Here is a 20177-nt window from a genome sequence, read left to right as displayed (position 1 = left end):
TGCTGAAGTCTGGCTTGGAGAATTTTGAGTATTACTTTACTAGCATGTGAGATGAGTGCAATTGTGTGGTAGCTTGAGCATTCTTTGGCATTGCCTTTCTTTGGGATTGGAATGAAAACTGACCTTTTCCAGTCCTGTGGCCACTGCTGAATTTTCCAAAATTGCTGGCAGATTGAGTGCAGCACTTTCACAGCATCATCTTTCAGGATTTGAAATAGCTCAACTGGAATTCCATTACCTCCACTAGTTTTATTTGTACTGATGCTTTCTAGGCCCACGTGACTTCACATTCCAGGATGTCTGGCTCTAGGTGAGTGATCACACCATCGTGATTATCTGGGTCATGAAGCTCTTTTTTGTACAGTTCTTCTGTGTATTCTTGCCACCTCTTCTTAATATCTTCTACTTCTGTTAGGTCCATACCATTTCTATCCTTTATCCAGCCCATCTTTGCATGAAATATTTCCTTGGTGTCTCTAATTTTCTGAAGAGATCTCTAGTCTTTCCCATTCTGTTGTTTTCCTCTATTTCTTTGCATTGATCACTGAGGAAGGCTTTCTTATCTCTCCTTGCTATTCTTCGGAACTCTGTATTCAGATGCTTATATCTTTCCTTTTCTCCTTTGCTTTTCGCTTCTTTTCTTTTCACAGCTATTTGTAAGGCCTTCTCAGACAGCCATTTTGCTTTTTTGCATTTCTTTTCCATGGGGATGGTCTTGATCCCTGTTTCCTGTACAATGTCACGAACCTCCGTTCATAGTTCATCAGGCACTCTGTCTATCAGATCTAGTCCCTTAAATCTATTTCTCACTTCCACTGTATAATCATAAGGGATTTGATTTAGGTCATACCTGAATGGTCTAGTGGTTCTCCCCACTTTCTTCAATTTCAGTCTGAATTTGGCAATAAGGAGTTCATGATCTGAGCCACAGTCAGCTCCCAGTCTTGTTTTTGCTGACTGTATAGAGCTTCTCCATCTTTGGCTGCAAAGAATATAATCAATCTGATTTTGGTGCAACCATCTGGTGATTTCCATGTGAAGAGTCTTCTCTTATGTTGTTGAAAGAGGGTGTTTGCTATGATCAGTGTGCTCTCTTGGCAAAACTCTATTAACCTTTGCCCTGCTTCATTCTGTACTCCAAGGCCAAATTTGCCTGTTACTCCAGGTGTTTCTTGACTTCCTACTTTTGCATTCCAGTCCCCTATAATGAAAAGGACATCTTTTTAGGGTGTTAGTTCTAAAAGGTCTTGTAGGTCTTCATAGAACCGTTCAGCTTCTTCAGTGTTACTGGTTGGGGCATAGGCTTGGATTACTGTGATATTGAATGGTTTGCCTTGGAAATGAACAGAGACCATTCTGTCATTTTTGAGATTGCATCCAAGTACTGCATTTCAGACACTTTTGTTGACTATGATGGCTATTCCATTTCTCCTAAGGGATTCCTGCCCACAGTAGTAGATATAATGGTCATCTGAGTTAAATTCACCCATTCCAGTCCATTTTATCCATTTTAGTTCGCTGATTCCTAGAATGTCGATGTTTACTCTTGCCATCTCCTCTTTGACCACTTCCAATTTGCCTTGATTCATGGACCTGACATTCCAGGTTCCTATGCAATATTGCTCCTTATGGCCTCACACCTTGCTTCTGTCACCAGTTGCATCCACAACTGGGTATTATTTTTGCTTTGGCTCCATCCCTTCATTCTTTCAGGAGTTATTTCTCCACTGATCTCCAGTAGCATATTGGGCACCTACTGACCTGGGGAGTTCCCCTTTCAGTGTCCTATCATTTTGCCTTTTCATACAGTTCATGGGGTTCTCAAGGCAAGAATACTGAAGTGGTTTGCCATTCCCTTCTCCAGTGGATACATTCTGTCAGACCTCTCCACCATGACCCGCCGGTCTTGGGTGGCCCTAGGGGCATGGCTTAGTTTCATTGAGTTAGACAAGGCTGTGATCCGTGTGATCAGATTGGCTAGTTTTCTGTGATTATGGTTTCAGTGTGTCTGCCCTGTGATGCCCTCTCGCAACACCTACCGTCTTACTTGGGTTTCTCTTACCTTGGACGTAGGGTATCTCTTCATGGCTGCTCCAGCAAAGCGCAGCCGCTGCTCCTTACCTTGAACAAGGGATATCTCCTCACAGCCAACCCTCCTGACCTTGAATGTGGAATAGCTAGCTCCTCTCGGCCCTCCTGCGCCCGCGCAGCTGCCACTCCTTGGATGTGTGGTAGCTCCTCTTGGACACCGCCCCGACCTTGGGCGAGGGGTAGCACCTCTCCGATGCCCTGTGCAGTCCATCGCAGCCAGAGCACTTCTGTGCGGTCCAAGGAGTAAGCGTCATTTAATTTCATGGCTGCAATTACCATCTGCAGTGATTTTCAGATCAGATCAGATCAGTTGCTCAGTCATGTCCGACTCCTTGCAACCCCATGAATCGCAGCACGGCAGGCCTCCCTGTCCATCACCAACTCCCGGAGTTCACTCAGACTCACGTCCATCGAGTCAGTGATGCCATCCAGCCATCTCATCCTCTGTCGTCCCCTTCTCCTCTTGCCCCCAATCCCTCCCAGCATCAGAGTCTTTTCCAATGAGTCAACTCTTCGCATGAGGTGGCCAAAGTACTGGAGTTTCAGCTTCAGCATCATTCCTTCCAAAGAAATCCCAGGGCTGATCTTCAGAATGGACTGGTTGGATCTCCTTGCAGTCCAAGGGACTCTCAAGAGTCTTCTCCAACACCACAGTTCAAAAGCATCAATTCTTCGGTGCTCAGCCTTCTTCACAGTCCAACTCTCACATCCATACATGACCACTGGAAAAACCATAGCCTTGACTAGATGAACTTTTGTTGGCAAAGTAATGTCTCTGCTTTTGAATATGCTATCTAGGTTGGTCATAACTTTCCTTCCAAGGAGTAAGCGTCTTTTAATTTCATGGCTGCAGTCACCATCTGTAGTGATTTTGGAGCCCAGAAAAATAAAGTCTGACACTGTTTCCACTGGAGCCCCCCAAAATAAAGTCTGACACTGTTTCCACTGTTTCCCCCATCTATTTCCCATGAAGTGATGGGACCAGATGCCATGGTCTTAGTTTTCTGAATGTTGAGCTTTAAGCCAACTTTTTCACTCTCCTCTTTCACTCTTATCAAGAGGCTCTTTAGTTCTTCACTTTCTGCCATAAGGGTGGTGTCATCTGCATATCTGAGGTTATTGACTGCTTCATGTCCAGTTCTAACTGTTGCTTCCTGACCTGCATATAGGTTTCTCAAGAGGCAGGTCAGGTGGTCTGGTATTCCCATGTCTTTCAGAATTTTACACAGTTTACTGTGACCCACACAGTCAAAGGCTTTGGCATAGTCAATAAAGCAGAAATAGTTGTTTTTCTGGAACTCTCTTCCTTTCTCAATGATCCAGCAGATGTTGGCAATTTGATCTCTGATTCCTCTGCCTTTTCTAAAACCAGCTTGAACATCTGGAAGTTCACACTTCAGAAAGCTTAGCCATATTCTATTTTGGACATGGTGGAGAGAAACAGGCACTCTGCACAAGAGTGTAGGTGGAAGGAAGAAGAAATTTGTTTCACTGTCTATGAAAGGCACCCTATGATACCTATCGTCATTCTAAATGCACCTGCCTTTGACTCAGCATCTCCATCTAGAAATTTGACCTACAAATATGTTCACATCTAATTGAAATGACTAACGGATAGCAATCTTCATTGCAGCATTGTTGATCACCACAAAAAAAATCTGAACCAATATTAATGTTCAGCAGTATAACACTGATGAAATAAATTATAATTCATTCACACAATGAAATAGTAGACTAGTACGATATGTGGTCTGATACCCCAGCCCATCCATTTACATATAAATCATAAGCAATAAGACAGGTAGTATAACAATAACAAAGAAAGAATAAGACAGGTCTAAACTGGTATAATCCTGAAGGAAATCAACCCTTGAAAGACTGATGCTGAAGCTGAAGCTCCAATACTTTGGCCACCTGATGTGAAGAGCCGACCATTGGAAAAAACTCTGATGCTGGGAAAAGAGAAGGGGGCAGAAGAGGATGAGATGGTTAGATAGCATCACTGACTCAATGGACAGGAATCTGAGCAAACTCCAGGAGATGGTGGAGGACAGAGGAGCCTGGCATGCTGCAGTCCATGGAGTTGCAAAAAGTCAGACACAACTTAGTGACTGAATAACAACAACAAACCAGTATAAAACAATGGCCAATGTGTATCTTTAACTAAAAAAAGAAAAAAGCTTTGGTGTGTATGTGACCATGATAATGAACAGTGTATATAATATGCTACTGTTTGGGGAGAGAAACTTGTCTTTCACTGTATGGCTTTTTATAGTACTTGAATTGTTTTTTTCCATGGACACATGTTATCTACTCAAAAGAAATCAAGTAAACTACAAATGACTAAATACATTAAAATTAGAGGAAAAAATAACATTGAAAATAAAAAGAGCAATCCTTCATGTGTGTATAAGGGAGAAACTGAACAACTTAGAGAAAGTTGAAAACATTCCCAGTGATAAAAATAGGGATGTGTTATAGATCTAGAAAATGTATTTCTGTTTAAGCTTAAACTGATCCTGTATCTTTTCAAATGAGATCGCTAAGAGTGATGATTTTGGTTTTAGAAAACTGAGTCATAGCCAGACAGACAGATGTACCTGAAAGACACCACAGGCTTTTCCTCAGTGTGTTAGTTAAGATTAAGTTCAACTGCTAATGAAGAAACTCAATGACCCTGCTTAAATTAACAGTTTATTTTTCTCTTACATAAAAATGTGGAGGCAGGCAACCCAAGGCTTCAATTCCTACAATGGCCCCCTTCACCCACAACCTGATAAATATGGCGCCCCCAACCAGCACATCCGTGTCTGAAGTTGCAGGACAAAGGAGAAACAGCCCTGCTCTTTAAAGAGGCCTCATGAAAGTGCCATATAACACCCCCACTTGTACATTATTGGCCAGAATTTAGTTATGTCACATACTTAGAGTCAGGAAATAGTCTCTAACTGGGCAGGTAAAAACCAGAGGCTCCAAAGGATATGGATCTTAGGTGGTAACTATTATGTTATAATTGACCAATATTTCATATTTACCAAAGTCACCCAAGTGATCAAATAAAGTAATAAGCAGACTTCTATAAACTATTTTGTTTGGGTACTTTGCCCACGAGTGCCAAATATGTACATATATTTTTAATCTATAACTAAGTACATCTATGGGCTTCCCTAGTGGCTCAGTGGTAAAGAATTTGCCTGTCAATGCAGGAGACACAGGTTTGATATCTGGGTCAGGAATATCCCCTGGAGAAGGAAATAGCAACCCACTCCAGTATTCTTGCCTGGAGAATCCCATGGACAGAGGAGCCTGGAGGGGTATAGTCCACGGGGTTGCAAAAGAGTTGGACATGACTTAGCAACTAAACAATAACAGGTATAATTATGCCTCATTTTTCTTATATTAATCACACTGACCAGTGAGGTGAACCCCTTAAGCAAATTTAAGATAACTGATGCTTCCCCCTTCAAACACCAACACTTTTTGATAACAGTGTCTAATATATGTTACCTGCCTTCTTGCCTTTCAAAACAGTAAAGCACAAATCATAACTTTTCTTGTTAGCTTGTCCTAACAAACATGCATCTCCATACTAAGCAGCAACATCATTCTCTCCTTTCTCAAGGTCGAGGTGTCACCCTTCAGCCCCTGTTATACCTACTGCAGAAACACTCTCCCACCCTCCTTTTATTTTTTGCCAATGATCTGCTGTTGATAGGGAAGATTTTTTTGTTAAGAATGTGATGTAATTGGGACTTGGGTATAGTTAAGGACATTCTAGTCCACTTAGGGGTAACCAGGGGCATTTTTCTTTTATTTCAGTTAGGCCTCTTAAGTTTAAGAAACATGCTTCCTCTTTATGTAATAAAACTGTAGCTTTTCTAAGGTACTGATGTATCTACTTTAGAACAAGCAGAGCCTTTCTAGTAACTTCCAGGAAAGGAGAAAGAACCAAGGAGGTAAAGATGCTGAACTAGTGTAAAGAGAACTTTTTACAAATAGTTCATCCTCTTAAAACTGATCTGTTTCACTGCAAGGTAAAGCAAGTCAACAATCATCATGATCTTTGTTTCCCCACAAGGTAACGGAGAGGGAGTTAAAATCTGGAGGTGCCAACACGCAGGTCACAGAGAAGAACAAGAAGGAGTACATCGAGAGGATGGTGAGGTGGCGGGTGGAGCGCGGCGTAGTGCAGCAGACCGAGGCACTGGTGCGGGGCTTCTACGAGGTGAGACCCGGCCCGGCAGGGTCTTGTTAGGAGAAGGGAGAGGAAGAACGAGGCAGGAAGAGGGCTCAGCTCTACTCACCAGCATGCAGGGAGGACCCCCTGAGGGTGTTGGGAGAGGGGTCAGAGTTCTCTGGGAAACCCAGCTCTGTGGTCTCACAAAACCCGCATCAGTGTGGCCCTGCTGAGCTATTTGTGAAAACACGTGGCTCATCCTGCCAAGACGCATGTGTGTTGCATCCCCTTTTATTCGGTGAGATAAAAATGAGTGACGTGAAGGCACTGGAGGGAATTATCCACTCTGGCTAGATTTTTTATTTTCTTACTGGCAGATCTCTGAAATATTGCAGGTTTAGTTCCAGACCTCAGCAATAAAGCCATTAGCGCAATAAAGCGAGTCACATCAGTTGTTTAGCTTCTCAGTGCAATAAAAGTTCTGCTCATACTATACTGTAGTCTATTAAGTGTGCCACAGTATTATGTCTAAAAAACCAATGTACATACCTTATTTTAAAAATACTTTATTACTAAAAAAACCACCCATCATCTCATGATCTTGGGTTGCTGCAAACCTACAATTTGTGAAAAATAACATATCTGCAGAGTGCAATAAAGCAGAACACAATCAAAGGAGATATGTCTGTGGTGTCACTTTGTGCAACATAATCCATGCAGAGGTGCTAAATCAGGACAGTGACTTACGAAATAAGCTGCATGAAATCACATGTGAAACTTTTGAAAATTATAAAACACTATAGAATTTAAATAATCTGTCATTCAATAAGAAAGTTTTTTAAAAAGCATCAGAGATCAATAATAATTTTTTAAAAAAGAGGACACCGACAGCTGCTAGGCTTCCTGTTTACCAAAACTTGACAGAGTTAGATTTTTCCAGTTTAGAAACAAGGGCTTGGGTGTTTGAAGGTATTCTTTGCTGCTCTGCTGGAGATCGGAGTGGGTGACTGGCTGGTCCACCAGTGTGATTAAAGGAGGTGTCTGCTGTAGGTGTTCAGTGGTACCACATACATTCAGCAACAAGATGTAAAGCCAGAGCTCAGAACCCTCTAATCAAGCAGGTCCTCCCAGATCTTTGAAGGAGGGAGGGAAGAAGTGACAGGGAGAAGGGAAGAAAAAGACAATTGTTTTAATATATAAAGTCCATTCTCAGGAAATAAGTCCTAGTTTGTATGTGGAAGAGAGGATTCCTTTTAAGTGAAGTGATAGCACTAATAGCTACTGACTCCAAAGCAAATTGGACTTTTTGCCTTTAAAATGTAGTGTTACTGGGAAACTTAAATGTGACTACAGAAAGGCAAGTCAGTCTGGTTCATAACATCATTCCAAGAGGGAATATCAGAGGTAATGAAAAGCAGGGGGCCTTTTTTGAGTTCCCAGTTCATTAAAGCGTTGTGCTTCAGAATGTCATGATTTTGAACTTAAACGTGATAACACTGGGAGAGGGGGAAAAGGTTGTGAACAGTGGTGAGCTTCCCAGCTTAGCCCACAGAAGTGGTAATGATGAGTGTAACCTCTCAATAACATTGGATCTGTAGGCTAAAGCTTACTATGGATTTCAGGTGGTGGACTCAAGGCTGGTCTCCGTGTTTGATGCCAGGGAGCTGGAGCTGGTGATCGCTGGCACGGCAGAGATCGACCTGGCCGACTGGCGGAACAACGCCGAGTACCGGGGAGGTGAGCGAGCGGGGCTTGTGACGGCTCAGCTCCCATAGACACAAGCTATAACTTCTTAAAAAACATTATTGATTTGAAATTGACATAACAAAATTAACCATTTCTTTCCTATGTTACATTTTATCATTTTATTTTTATTGAAATACAGTTGATCTGCAGTGTTCTGTTAGTTTCAGGTACACAGCAAAGTGTTTCAGTCATATGTATATAAATTATATATTCGTTTTTCATATCCTCCTCCAATACAGGTTATTATAAGATATTGAGTATATAGTTAAAATTAACCATTTTAAATGCACAAACAATAAATTCTAGAGAGGGTATGGAGACACGGGAACCCTCCTACACTGTTGGAGGGAATCCAGCTTGGTATAGCCACTGTGGAGAACAGTATGGAGGTTCCCTAAAAGAGCTAAAAATAGAGTTACCATATAATCCTACAATTCTACTCCTGGGCATATATCCAGAGAAAAACATGGTCCAAAAAGATACAAGCACCTCAGTATTCATTGTAACACTGCTTACAATAGCCAAAACATGGAAGCAACCTAGATGTCCATCAACAGTGAAATGGATAAAGATGTGTTACATAGAGACAATGGAATATTACTCAGCCATTAAAAAGAATGAAATAATGCCATTTGCAGCAACATGGATGGACCTAGAAATTGTCATGCTGAGTGAAGTAAGTCAGACAGAGAAGGAGAAATATCACATAACATCCCTTATATGCGGAATCTAAAAAGAAATACAAATGAACTTATTTACAAAAAAGAAACAGACTCACAGACTTAGAGGACAAATTTATGGTTGTCAAGTGGGGAAGAATGGGGAGAAGAGATGGTTAGAAAGTTTGGGATCAACATGTACACTCTGCTATATTTAAAATGGATAACCAACAAAGACCTACTATACAGCGCAGGGAGCTCTTCTCAGTGTTATGTGGCTGCCTGGATGGGAAGGGAGTTTGAGGGGAATGTATACATGTATATGCGGCCTGAATGGGAAGGGAGTTTGAGGGAGAATGTATACATGTATATGCGGCCTGAATGGGAAGGGAGTTTGAGGGAGAATGTATACATGTATATGCGGCCTGGATGGGAAGGGAGTTTGAGGGAGAATGTATACATGTATATGTTTGGCTGAGTCCCTTACTTATCCACCTGAAACTATCACAATATTGTTAATCGGCTACCCCCCAATATAAAGTAAAAAGTTAAAAAAAATAATAACCATTTTAAAGGGAACAGTGCAGCAGCATTTAGTGCACTGTAGATGTGGTACAACCCTCCCCTCTCAGTGGTTTCAAAACATTTTATTTGTCCCCAAGGGAAACCCAAGACCTGTGAAGCAGTTGCTCCCCATTCCTCTCCCTACTCCCCACCCCCAACAGCCATCAGTCTATGCGGATGTACCCATGCTGGATATTTCATATAAATAGAATTATACTGTTTGGCCTTTGGGGTCTGGCTTCTTTCACTTAGTAAGGTTTGTTTGTGTTAGTATGACTCAGTGTTTCATTCCTTTTTATGGCTGAATAATATTCATATATATATTCTATATGTTCAGTTCAGTTCAGTCCCTCAGTAGTGTCTGACTCTTTGCGATCCCATGGACCACAGCACCCCAGGCCTCCCTGTCCATCACCAACTCCTGGAGTTTACCCAAACTCATGTCCATCGAGTTGGTGATGCCATCCAACCATCTCATCCTCTGTCGTCCCCTTCTCCTCCCGCCTTCAATCCCTCCCAGCATCAGGGTCTCTTCAAATGAGTCAGCTCTTCGCATCAAGTGGCCAAAGTATTGGAGCTTCAGCTTTAACATTAGTCCTTCCAGTGAACACTCAGGACTGATCTCCTTTAGGATGGACTGGTTGGATCTCCTTGCAGTCTAACGGACTCTCTCTCAAGAATCTTTTCCAACACCACATTTCAAAACCATTAATTATTTGACGCTCAACTTTCTTTATAGTCCAACTCTCACATCCATACATGACCACAGGAAAACCATAGCCTTGACTAGATGGACCTTTGTTGGCAAAGTAATGTCTCTGCTTTTTAATATGCTATCTAGGTTGGTTACAACTTTCCTTCCAAGGAGTAAGTGTCTTTTAATTTCATGACAGCAATCGCCATCTGCAGTGATTTGGGAGGCCCCAAAAATAAAGTCAGCCACTGTTTCCCCATCTATTTGCTATGAAGTGGCGGGACTGGATGCTATGATCTTTGTTTTCTGAATTTTGAGCTTTAAGCCAACTTTTTCACTCTACTCTTTCACTTTCATCAAGAGGCTTTTTAGTTCCTCTTCACTTTCTGCCATAAGGGTGGTGTCATCTGCATATCTGAGGTTATTGATATTTCTCCCAGCAATCTTGATTCCAGCTTGTGCTTCATCCAGCCCAGCATTTCTCATGATGTACTCTGCATAGAAGTTAAATAAGCAGGGTGACAATATACAGCCTTGACGTACTCCTTTTCCTATTTGGAACCAGTCTGTTGTTCCATGTCCAATTCTAACTGTTGCTTCCTGACCTGCATACAGATTTCTCAAGAGGCAGGTCAGGTGGTCTTTCCCATCTCTTGAAGAATTTTCCACAGTTTATTGTGACCCACACAGTCAAACGCTTTGACATCGTCAATAAAGTAGAAATAGATGTTTTTCTGGAACTCTTTTGCTTTTTTGATGATCCAACCGATGCTGGCAATTTGATCTCTGGTTCCTCTGCCTTTTCTAAAACCAGCTTGAACATCTGGAAGTTCACGGTTCACATATTACTGAAGCCTGGTTTGGAGAATTTTGAGCATTACTTTACTAGCGTGTGAGATGAGTATGTAGTGACAATATAAATATAAAATAATATCACTTTTGAAGACTACAAAAAACTTGGTCTTATTTTCAGTACACGTGCAGAGTACGTTCTAGTCCATGCCTTCTCCCCTTCACCTACTGCCCTCCGTTTCCAACCTAGACTTTCCTTCAGGCGACAGTAACCCCCAGGTCATCTTTAGCGTAACTCAGTGTAGGTGTGTACCAGAGAACACCACTAACCACAGGCCAGCTCTGGAGCTAGGTCACGTGCTGCTGGGAAAGTGTGTTCTGCTTCCTGTAGAACTGAAGCCCTCCTCACCTCCATCCTGATTTGTTGTAACAGTTCTGTCATCTCTCCAAATCTAATGTCTAATTCCTCCTAACTCTTCACCTTCACACAGCCAAACCAGTCTTCCTGAAACATTCTTTTCATCAGGCCATTTACCAATTCACAAAACAAGCAAGCTCCTTATCACTTAGAGAAGAGATCTTTGAAAGATTTTTTATGCTCAAAACCCTTTCTTCACATAAAATATTGCAGGAAAACTCCTATCAAAACAATAGAGGGTGCGCCAGGAGCCCACCTTCTCAGCCCCTCTGTTCTCCCCGATACACTCAGCCATGTAGGAGGAAACCTCTGTGGAACCTAGGCCCTTCCTGGCTTGGAAGGAAAGCCACCAACCTAAGGTGTCAGGTAACAGTGTCTCTGCCTAGCTATCAAGGCCTCTAAGCCCCCAGTAAGGTCCCTTCAGTCCTCACCAGCAACCGCTCTCTGCTGGTCTAGTCAGCTTGCTGTTCCCTGCATATTTATTCTTCATTCTCATCATTGTAGCCCCTCCTCCACTCACACAAGCCTTCACATGCTTAACTCACACCTCTGAGGTGAGTTACATCTTCCGTTTGATGAAGCTTTCCTTCTTTCTGCCCCAGCCCAGCCTTCTTTCTTCATCTTTGAGTCCTTCTTGCACTTGCAGTCTATCATTTTCCTTCAGCGACTACCCCAAGCCTGGTTTCTGTACTGTCCTGTGAGGCCCCATACTCCTTCCATGGGCCCAACTCCTCTCAGGCCAGGGCTGGCCAGAGCACAGCAGCTCTAAGGGCACCATGGGCTACGGGGAGAGCCCAGCATCCTCCGTTCACCAAGACTGACATTCACCTTTCTTAAGTCCTAGATGCTCCCACAGTACGTGGTTACCAAGAGCTAAGACATCAGAACAAAGACAATATGAGGAAATGAACCCCAAAGATCTCTGCCAGACCTCACAACTCATTGTGTACATTTATCTCAGGCAGGAAAGTGACTCCTAGGAGCCCAGTTGTTTAAATAGAAAGCAGACATCTCTGAGGACATCCCTGAGAATATAAAACCTTTTTGTAAAATGCCTCTTTTCTCAATTGGCTTTTGTTTTCAAACTTGACTCCATTACACAAGTTGTTTCAGACCTACCTGAAGGCCACCACTAGAGAAATAAGCAGATCTAGAGCAGCTGTTGAGTTCTTAGCACGTCTGATGTGTATTTCATCTCCCCCCACCCCTCCTCCCCTCTCCGCATTCCTCTCCGTCGCCCTCCTGCTTCCGCTCAGGTTATCATGATGGGCATCTTGTGATCCGCTGGTTCTGGGCCGCGGTGGAGCGTTTCAACAATGAGCAGAGACTCAGATTACTGCAGTTCGTCACAGGAACATCAAGTGTGCCCTACGAAGGCTTTGCAGCCCTGCGAGGAAGCAACGGGCTTCGGCGTTTCTGCATAGAGAAATGGGGGAAAATTACATCTCTTCCCAGGTATGGAGCTCCCACCCCTGCTTCAGGAAACCTGCTGAAGAAGGCCAAGTCCACTGTATTATTTGAGCTTGAGCGATCATCCGTTGGGATGGAATTCTTTCCTACTGCCCAGTGTATTGTTCTGAGTCATCAGTGAAAGGTGTGGGGGAGAAGTCTCAGGGAAGTCCATTCAGGTCATACTCCTAGTCATTTTTTGATGATTGATGGTATTGGGGCTATTGGTTTCATGGTCCATGGGTCAGTCATATGTGGCCCAGTTTAATTTAAAGAGGAATGTCTTGCCTGGAGGAAGGGGGATGCCCAGAGGCTGGAAGCCCAAAGTGGCCCTTCCAGCACTGAGTCTGCAGTTCTGTTGTTTCTGACCAAGGTTCTTGGACTCTTTAATCTATAGAAATTATAGAAAGAGTCTAGAAATCTATAGAAAGAGACTAGGTGAGAAATTCAGGCAGAGGCTCCTCCAACTGCAGCCTAAGGGAGAACAGGCAGCAGGTCCCTTTGCTCACTCCACCGGGGGAGTGAGCTGGTCCCTTAAATGGCGTGGGGTGGGAGCTGATGGGTGGCTCAGGCTGGAGCAGTGGCTTAGGTGGTCTGACCACCCCGTTGATAGTGCTGTGTGCCATCCCCCACTTTTGCTCTCAGCACCTCAGAAATGGCAATTGCATTTTGGCCTTTTGTATCTTATTGTTCATATTAAACCCCTGGCTGTGCATTATGGGCAGTTATTTTTAGTTTCTTTGTGTTCTGTTGCTCGAGGAGATGTTTGTCCAGGTGCAAGTATTGAAGTGAATGGTGCCAGGTCCCAGCCTGTCTCACGAGGGCATATCACTTGATACACAGGGAATTATGTACATATTGTGTTTTTCTACTATGTTTTAAAACATGTGCAGACAAAAACCGTATGTATCTTGGGTCTCTAGAGTAGCTTCTATACAGTAAGCTATCGAGGAAATTATTGTGTGATAATGCAGAAAAGGAGGCACTAGAGCTCCAAGCAGTTTAACAGAATCTTTTCCCTGCGCCATGAGTTTTCATCCCAACACATCTTCTGTGCTTTCTGTGCCGCTTTGGATGGCATATTCTCCTGCTTGGTGAAATAAGGAGCACTAAAGAGAGGCTTCTGTGTAGCTACTAAAGTCATAAATCCCGCTTAGCAAATAGAAGAAAAGATTGATCCACATTACTCTCCTCTACTGTGATGTTTTCTAATTGTAAGAGAAGATTCATATTTAATTCAGCTCTGTTTCTACATGGCCTCTGAGATGCTTTGCTAATCCCTTTTGTGGCAGGATTTATTGAACTATAATTTTTATCTAGCTTTCCTACTCTTTATAGCATCCTGGAGATAATTCATGTGAGCATAGGAGGCCCAGGAAACAGAGCACATGCCCCGCTGGTTAATAACAGCCCGAAGCCTTGGGCGCTTTTCAGCTCTGTCTTCACCCAATTAGATCAGCAGACCCTCAGTGCTCATTTGCATGGTTCTGCTGACAGCTGAACCTCCTGAATGAAGTCTAGCAAGAAAATCAGGCTCAAAAGGCAAGATTTCCATTTGTTGGGTTTAATGATAGGTTTGAAGGATGAGGTTCTTTGGAAGCATTTTGTTCTTACTTTAAAGACATGAGTTTGAGTCACATTTGGTGATATCCTACTCCCAGAGTAAGCACCTCAGTGTGTGTGTGGATGCGGATAAGGGGGCGTGGCTGAGCTACACAATGCACCTGCCCAGAGGGGCTGAGTCCAGGGAGGAACAGAACCAGATGGTGCATAGTTACAACCCCAGTTGGAATCAGAGGAGAGCAAAGAAGAGACAGTAAAAGCATGGATGCTATGAGGTTGTAGGACAGAGGCCTAATCCTGACTGAATTGACAGGAGAAGATGTCACAGAGAAGCTGGCATTTAGGTGAGCCATGAGGGGCAAGGAAGGGCAGAGGGGATTCCAGGCTGGAGCAACAGCAAGAGCAAGGCCTGGAGGTGGAAAGGTCAGCTATGTTCAGGAAGGAGCGCCAAGCAAGCATGGAGGACAAGCTGTCTAACGTGACATTTGCAGGGGACATCGTTGAGAGAGCAAGTTTGGTGGGCCACAGAGAGAAGACCCCATTGAGAAGTCTGTACTATTATTTAGGAAACAGAAGTCGTTGCTTTTGTCACTGAGGTCAGAAATTGAGTCTAATTACATATATGCTCTGGGAAGCTTTGAAATTTGTATTAATCCTATTAACCCACACAGAGAACTAACAGAGTGGGCATCAGCTTATGAAAAGGAAATGGCAGCCCACTCTAGTACTCTTGCCTGGAAAATCCCAAGGACAGAGGAGTCTGACAGGCTACAGTCTATGGGGTCTCAAAAGAGTCAGACATGACTGTGCAACAAGAACAACACTGACCTTCTGAACAGGCTCTGCACATCTGTGCTAAGGCATCCCTAAAAAAGTTGCTGTGCTTCTAGCCCCCGAGAGGGTTCCTGGGGGAAGCAGGGACTTCATCCTGGGCCAGAAGAGCCCCAGGAAGAGCTGAGAGGCCTCCAAGAGGACAGTGAGGATGACCCTCTGAGTATGAACCCCCAACTAGTCTCCCTTGTATCTTCGGAAGATTCAAGAACCTAGAAAGTGTCACCTAGGGTGGAGAGAAAGAAATAGCCTCTGAATTTCAAGAATGGTAGTTCAGAAAGACCTGGCTAGGCCATGTGGCAGGTGTCAAAAGCCCAGGCAAGCAGGAGAGCCACGCACCCATGGGGTGATCCAGCTCTCCAGAGACTGTGAGCCTCGTGTGCACTGCCCACACTCAGGAGAGATGGTCTAGGCTGCCTTCTCCTCAGACCTTCCCTCTAGAAAGACAGCTGGCCTCCTAGGTGAGGGAGCCAAATAGCATCACACAAAGCCATGCATCAGTCCAAGTCCTTGCCTTCTAGAGTGTGGGGGGTTAGAACAAAGACTCTGGGGGCAGGGTTTATAGTTTCACAGAGCCTGGCGAGAAAACTTCATAAATCACCTTCACTAGAGCATAGCAGGGGTGGGATGGTCACTGGGGCTAAGGTCAAGGAGCTGGCAGGCCAGGGCTCCGAACAGTCAGCCATGTGAACTCAGAAGCTACACAGTATGGTGGGAAGACCCGAAGTGGAAAACATTTAAGCCAATTACCAGAAATGTTAACCAATGTGTTCCTCAGGGGGTCAGAAGGTATGGAAGGTAGATCTAGATCACTGTGGTCAAACGTGTTTAACACAGAGACAGTCTAAGCAGGCATACTCCTGAGTATGTATCTGAAATGCTAGTTCTTCAGAACAGTTGGTGTTTAGTCACTAAGTCGTGTCTGACTCTTTTGCAAACCCTTGGACTGTAGCCCACCAGGCTCCTCTGTCCATGGGATTTTCCAGGCAAGAATACTGGAATGCGTTGCCATTTCCTCTGCAGGGGATCTTCCTGACCCAGGGATTGAGCCCACGTCTCCTGCATTGGCAGGCGGATTCTTTACCTTTGAGCCACTATACCTCATCCTTATTATCTATAGGTAGTACTGTCTATTTTCTACCCTGTCCTATTTGTTAAAATAAAATGCCAAACAAAACTTGTAGTTTGAAGAAAAATGGCATGAGATTCAGGGGAGCAGAAATTTTTTATCAAAAAACTGAAAGTAATGATCTAGAATCAGCAATGGGGAGTGAAAAAAGTGTTCATCCATCCACAGCCCAGAATGCAGCCAGGTGAACAATGGCTGTCTCCACTCATGAGGGCTGAGAATGCTAAGGCTTGTAGGCCAGACCAAAAGACGGGAGTTTCCTTACTGTGAAACTTGGTAAGGAAAAGCGTAGAAGGAAAGAAGACTTGGGAGCTAGTCAGGGTAGACACAGCACAGGCAGTGTGGAAATAGAGTAAAGGAGAGGAGGAAAGCTTAGGGGGTTACATTTCAAGTATGGACGAGAAAAACAGAATTGTGAGTCCAGAGCAGGCGAACTGGACTAAAATTCTAATATGAACATGTTTCACTGCAGAGGTAAACTGAGCCCAAGCCCAGGATGGAGGTGGAGACTCGGTTAAGTTAGTATCGGCTTACTCTATAGTGATGGTTTGTAAGGGTGGAGGCAGGGAAGGTGATTTTGTCCCCCAGGGCACATTAGCAATGTCTGGAGACATTTTTGATTGTTGGGTAGGGGTTCTGCTGGCCTCTATCAGGGAGAGGCCAAGGATGCTGCTGAACACCTATAAGACATGGGACAGCCCCTCCTGGTGAAAAGTCATCAAGCTCCAAGTGTCAGTGGTGCCTGAAGCCCTGCTCTCTAGGCTGACGGGCTACAAAGGAGGCATGAAGGAGCCATTGGGAGTCCCTGTGAGAAACTGACAGCCACTGAGAAATTGTCCAGAAGTGAAGGGAGAGAGATGTTCATAGGAAGAGCTGTCAAATGTTTCAATGAGCTTGGGGAAGTGGGCATAGAGAATGCACCTCTGAATGGGGGAATCAAGAGGTTATTGACAAATTTGGAAAAGAGTAGATTCAGCAGTGATAGAGTGAGAACCTGCCTGGTTACTGAAGCTATAATTGGGAAGTGGAAGAAGATGACATGAAAAGGAGACACGAGGACTTCCCTGGCAGTCTAGTGGTTAAGACTTCATACTTTCACTGCAGGGGACATGAGTTTGATCCCTGGTCGGGGAACTAAGGTCCCGAAAGCCAGTTGGTGTGGCCAGAAAGAGAAAAAAAAAAAAAAGACACAACTTAAGTAACTGACCTCACAACTGGCTATACAGCCAGCTACAGTGGGTAGTGATGCTGCCCCTTTTTGTTATAATATTTACTCTTAACCAACCTTAAAGTGGTCTCTACTGCAGAGAAGCAAGACTGACTTTGGCCCTATCTTGGTTCACATTTTGATCAAAAACTTGGAAAACATTGAGGAGACAGGGAGATGAATTGTGTTGATGACACGGATTAGAAGTATCACAGATAATACTGTGATGGATTGCAATCCAAATCCAGCATGATCTCAAAATGCTGGAACCCCAGAATAATACTGACAGAGTGCAGTTTGACCCAGCACAACTGATCAGACCCAGTGGAGTTCCAAAATGTCAGCTGCACAAACACGAGATGAGGACAGTTCATTTGCCAGCAGGCAGGTGGAAAAAGCCAAGAGTCTGAAGTCCTCACAAAGGGGACACAGTTCCTAAAATCATGATTGCAACTGTGTTTGCATTATTAAGAAACTCTGATGCTTAAATGATGATTCATGGCTTACGAAAGGCACTTGTGTGTACTCCATTCTCACACCAACCCTCTGATGCGCATGAAGCATGTACTATTACCCCATTTACAAGTGAGGAAACTGAGGCCCACAAAGACTCATTGACTTTCCCAAGGTTGTAAAACTAGTCAGTGACTGGACTGCAATCAGAATAGAGGCCTTCCAAAGTCTGGTTCTGTGCTGTCTCCAAGCCCCACCTCACCTTGAGAGCACTGGATCTAGTGCCCAGGGAATGATGTACTCAGGTCCTCGGTGCTGTCAGACCACATGGAGGGGAACGAGGACTTAGGAATGCAGAATCCAATCGTGATTTGATAATGTTTATTCATTCTAGATTACTGACTAAGATGTATCAATATTTAAGAGCTAACCAAGGCTATAGATGAATACAGTAAGAGCAGCTCTTGTTCAGACTAGGTCTTGAAGAGGTGCCATTTGCTAAAGTTTCAGTTTATTTCCAGAAATTAACTTCTATAGAATCAATCTGATCCCAACTGTTTTGTAAATAGATGATTTTTTTTCTGTATTATTTCCACTCATGAGTGATAGTTAAAATTACCAGATTAAGAAAACCAAGAAGATTCTATCTGCCCGTATCCTGCCCCTGGCTTTTGGAATTCAGCCAGTTCCAAAAGTACACTTGGCATTTTTCTGTCCCTCTTAACTTAGTTGGGCTTCCCTGGTGGCTCAGTTGGTAAAGAATCTGCCTACAATGTTGGAGACCCAGGTTTGAGCCCTGGGTTGGGAAGATCCCCTGGAGAATGGAATGGCTACCCACTCCAGTATTCTTGCCTGGGAAATCCCATGGACAGAGGCGCCTGGGCAGAGGGCTACAGTCCATGGGTCACAAGAATCAGATCCGACTTAGCAACTAAAGCACCACTACCACCACCAATTAAGTTGGTTAGCAGGGTGTAGTCCTGGTCCACACACTGGCACGTGGCAAGGGAAGCCATTCTTCATCTAGGCCAGACACTGGCCCACAGAGATGGGCCTGCAGGATGAAGAACATGACAACATAAGCAGAACCCAGGGCAGGTGGCACTGGGATGCTGCTGGCCCCCAGGAAGGATTATCCCACAAATGCAGCTGTTCTTGGAAATGCAGCATCTTTGCTCCAGGTTACGCAAGCCCCACTGTGAACTGTAAAGGAGTCAGACCATCTTCAGAACACACCTGCCTTGATGGAGTATTGGATCTCAGAGCTCCATGGTGTCCATTGGCACCTCTAAGTCAATACACAGGGTTTACAGAAGCCCAGAATTCAGAGTTGGGCAGGGAGACTTGGGAATATGACTGTAATACTAATGTTTTCTGCCTCCTTCACTGACCACATTCAGCTTCATCTCTTAATTGTAGAATGCCACTGGTTTGCTAGTACAGTGTTGGTATAGTGTGGTTTGCTTCCAAATGCAGACTCCCCCAGTTCTAGGTATTCTAGTCCCGTAACTGTTCTATTCACATCTGGAAGGCTGTGGTTCTTTGCAGCGTGTGCATGGTGGTGCTAAAACACAGTTCCACTCCATTTTGATTCGCTTTTTGATTCACAGATTCAGACTGATCACAGAAGTAGCCAAGCCAGTTGTATCACTGAAACAAACACCTTGACCAGCCTTTTCTCCCCCATTCAGGGCACACACGTGCTTCAATCGATTGGATCTTCCACCTTATCCCTCGTACTCCATGTTGTATGAAAAGCTGTTAACGGCAGTAGAAGAAACCAGCACCTTTGGACTTGAGTGAGAAACTGGCAACTTCCCTGACATTTTCCTGGCCAGTGACATCATCCTTTCCCTTTCCCTGAATCAACTCTCCTTTGATTTTGGTATTCTGTGATTTTCATTTTCAAACCAAATCAGGATTGACGAGCTGTGCATGAAGAATTGCCTTCTTCTAAGATCTAACCTTCAGGCTTATCTCCTCTACTTTCAATGAACTGCTAGCCTGTATGCAATATTTAAAAAAACAGCTGTCTCAAGGTCTGTGTATATCTCCACATACCTCCATTACTAACAATGAAATATGAATGAAAGTTATGCTACACTTGACCAAATGGTAATAAATGTTTACTTCCATTTCTATGATTTAAGGGGAAATTTGAGCATTAAGCATTCCAAGCTTTTCTACACCCATGTCTTCTGAGCAGAACCACCATTTTTTTTTTTTTTTTATAATTTCTAACAACCAACTTCAGAATAGGAGCTGATCAACTCTTTCTTTTCTTCCCATTCTAATTTTCCCTGGGCATCCAATCCATCCAAAAACAGCAGTGGCTAAACCGAAATTTTGATATATTCAACTCATGATTTGTATGTGGCATCAGCCCCATCAGCTGGAACTAGCC

At 43.8% G+C, this 20177-nt stretch overlaps 1 protein-coding gene across 1 annotated transcript in view; it reads left to right on the top strand.

Annotated features, from left to right (window-relative positions):
- The window catches only part of HECW1 (HECT, C2 and WW domain containing E3 ubiquitin protein ligase 1), a 483654-nt gene extending 463686 nt beyond the window's left edge, over positions 1-19968 (top strand). The window contains exons 26-29 of the mRNA XM_055590733.1: positions 6170-6316; positions 7891-8005; positions 12398-12596; positions 19465-19968. Of these exons, the coding sequence (XP_055446708.1) occupies positions 6170-6316; positions 7891-8005; positions 12398-12596; positions 19465-19576 (573 nt within the window). The 3' untranslated portion in view covers positions 19577-19968. The remainder of the gene's footprint in view (positions 1-6169; positions 6317-7890; positions 8006-12397; positions 12597-19464) is intronic.
- Positions 19969-20177: the final 209 nt, after the last annotated feature.

Source organism: Bubalus kerabau, chromosome 8 (assembly GCF_029407905.1).
Source record: "Bubalus kerabau isolate K-KA32 ecotype Philippines breed swamp buffalo chromosome 8, PCC_UOA_SB_1v2, whole genome shotgun sequence".
NCBI classification, from domain to species: Eukaryota; Metazoa; Chordata; class Mammalia; order Artiodactyla; family Bovidae; genus Bubalus; species Bubalus kerabau.
This window is presented reverse-complemented; position numbering and strand designations above follow the sequence as displayed.